The sequence below is a fragment of the Sorghum bicolor genome, chromosome 6, assembly GCF_000003195.3.
Source record: "Sorghum bicolor cultivar BTx623 chromosome 6, Sorghum_bicolor_NCBIv3, whole genome shotgun sequence".
NCBI lineage: Eukaryota > Viridiplantae > Streptophyta > Magnoliopsida > Poales > Poaceae > Sorghum > Sorghum bicolor.
Window position 1 is genome coordinate 42256272 of NC_012875.2, and position 1925 is coordinate 42258196.

At 62.3% G+C, this 1925-nt stretch overlaps 1 protein-coding gene across 1 annotated transcript; it reads left to right on the forward strand.

The window, feature by feature from the left end:
- LOC8075244 (BOI-related E3 ubiquitin-protein ligase 1) lies at window positions 1-1649 on the forward strand. Its single transcript, XM_002446340.2, has 2 exons — window positions 1-589; window positions 732-1649. The coding sequence occupies exons 1-2, from the start codon at window positions 89-91 to the stop codon at window positions 1275-1277; spliced, it is 1047 nt and encodes a 348-aa protein (XP_002446385.1). The 5' UTR covers window positions 1-88; the 3' UTR covers window positions 1278-1649.

Below are 1925 nucleotides of genomic sequence, written 5' to 3' on the forward strand. Positions count from 1 at the left end.
CTCCCACCCGTTGCCTTTCCACTACCCACATCCATCTCCCGGCTCCCCCCGCCCCCACCCTCTTCTTGCCAACACAAGGCGGGTGTCCATGGCCGTCCAGGCGCAGCACCTACTCAACCCCGCCTTCCTCCCCCACCACGACCTCGCCCACGCCTTCAGGGCGCTGGAAGGTGCCGCGGTCGGTGCCGCCGTCGGCGGCAACTTGTTCTTGGACGAGCTCGGCTTCGTCGGGTGCGCGCCGCCAGCGCCAGCGCCCATCGGGGACGCCCCGTTCGTCGACGCCCAGCCGCGCAGCGAGCTCACCTGCAACGGCAGCGGCGGCGACAACAACAACAACGTGTTCCTCCCGAGGAAGCGGGCACGCGTTGCGCCGGGGTTCCTGGATGATGGCAGCCACCAGCAGCAGGGGTTGGTTCTGCCCCTCCCGCTGCCGCCGCACGTCCAGGTGTTCGCCGGCGACGTGCAGACCTGCAGAGCCGGAGGGTGCGGCGCGGCGTCCACCAGCGGTCGGGCCGCGGTGGCGTCCAATGCCGTCCTCTCGCAGCTCTACCACCAGGGCGTGGAGATCGACGCGCTGGTGCGGCTCGAGGTGCGTTGCAAGTTCTTGATCGATCCCTCGTCCCCTCTTGATTGATTTTGTGACGGGTACTCGATCGAGTCCCTCCATACATACATACATACGTCGTGGAGACGGCATCTGATTCTTGATTGCTCCCATGGTTGTGCTGCAGACCGAGAGGATGCGCGCGGGGCTCCAGGAGGCTCGCCGTCGGCACGCGCGCGCGGTGGTGGCGGCCGTGGAACGCGCCGCGTCCGGTCGGCTCCGCGCGGCGGAGGCCGACCTGATGCGCGCCCGGTGCCGCAACGCGGAGCTGGAGGAGAGGCTTCGGCAGCTGGCGTCCGAGGGCCAGGCGTGGCTGGGCGTGGCCAGGAGCCACGAGGCCGTCGCCGCGGGCCTCCGCGCCACGCTGGACCAGCTGCTGCTGCAGCAGCAGCAGCCCGCCGCCGGCGCCGACTGTGGCGGCGGCGAGGCGGAGGACGCGCAGTCGTGCTGCTTCGAGACGTCCCCGTCGGGCCTTGTCGCCGACGACGCGGCGTCCAGGGGTGGTGCCTCGTCGCCGCCGTCGCCGTCGTGCAAGTCCTGCGGCGGCGGCGACGCGTGCGTGCTGCTGCTCCCGTGCCGGCACCTGTGCCTGTGCCGCGCGTGCGAGCCCGCCGCCGAGGTGTGCCCCGTCTGCGCCGCGGCCAAGAACGCCTCGCTCCAGGTCCTGCTGTGACGAACGAGGCGGGCGGCAGCCCTGCCGGCGTCCGTTCCCGCGGCGGCGGGTACTCGTCGTCTTCGTTCCCCGGTTCTCGTCGAGTCGCGGTTGCTGCCCCACGCATGCGCCGGCACGTGAGTCATGTGACCGGAGGGGTCTGGTAGCGGCAATCTTTTGTTGGTTTGGGTACTACTAGTTGTAGGAGTACATCTTGTAGAAACTAGAAATGCTCCAAGTTGCAGCATAGGCTAATGTTTAGACCCAGTTACTAGTTGTACTGCTAATTACTCTCATCCCCTCTAAATCGCTAACTTGGTTCACCGCTCCAATATCTTGGGCTATTGGCTTATTGTTATTAATGAAGAAATAGGCCAAAGTTGAGCTGCGAAATCTGCATCTATTAATCCATTGTGTTAGGACCGGCTAGTTAAACCAGGGCCTTGTTTAGTTCCCAAAAACTTTTGCAAAACTTTTCAGATTTTCCGTCACATCGAATCTTTAGACGCATGCATGGAGTATTAAATATAGACGAAAATAAAAACTAATTACATAGTTTGGTCGGAATTGATGAGATGAATCTTTTGAGCCTAGTTAATCTATGATTGGACAATATTTGTCACAAACAAACGAAAGTGCTACAGTACCTATTTTGCAAAAATTTTTGGA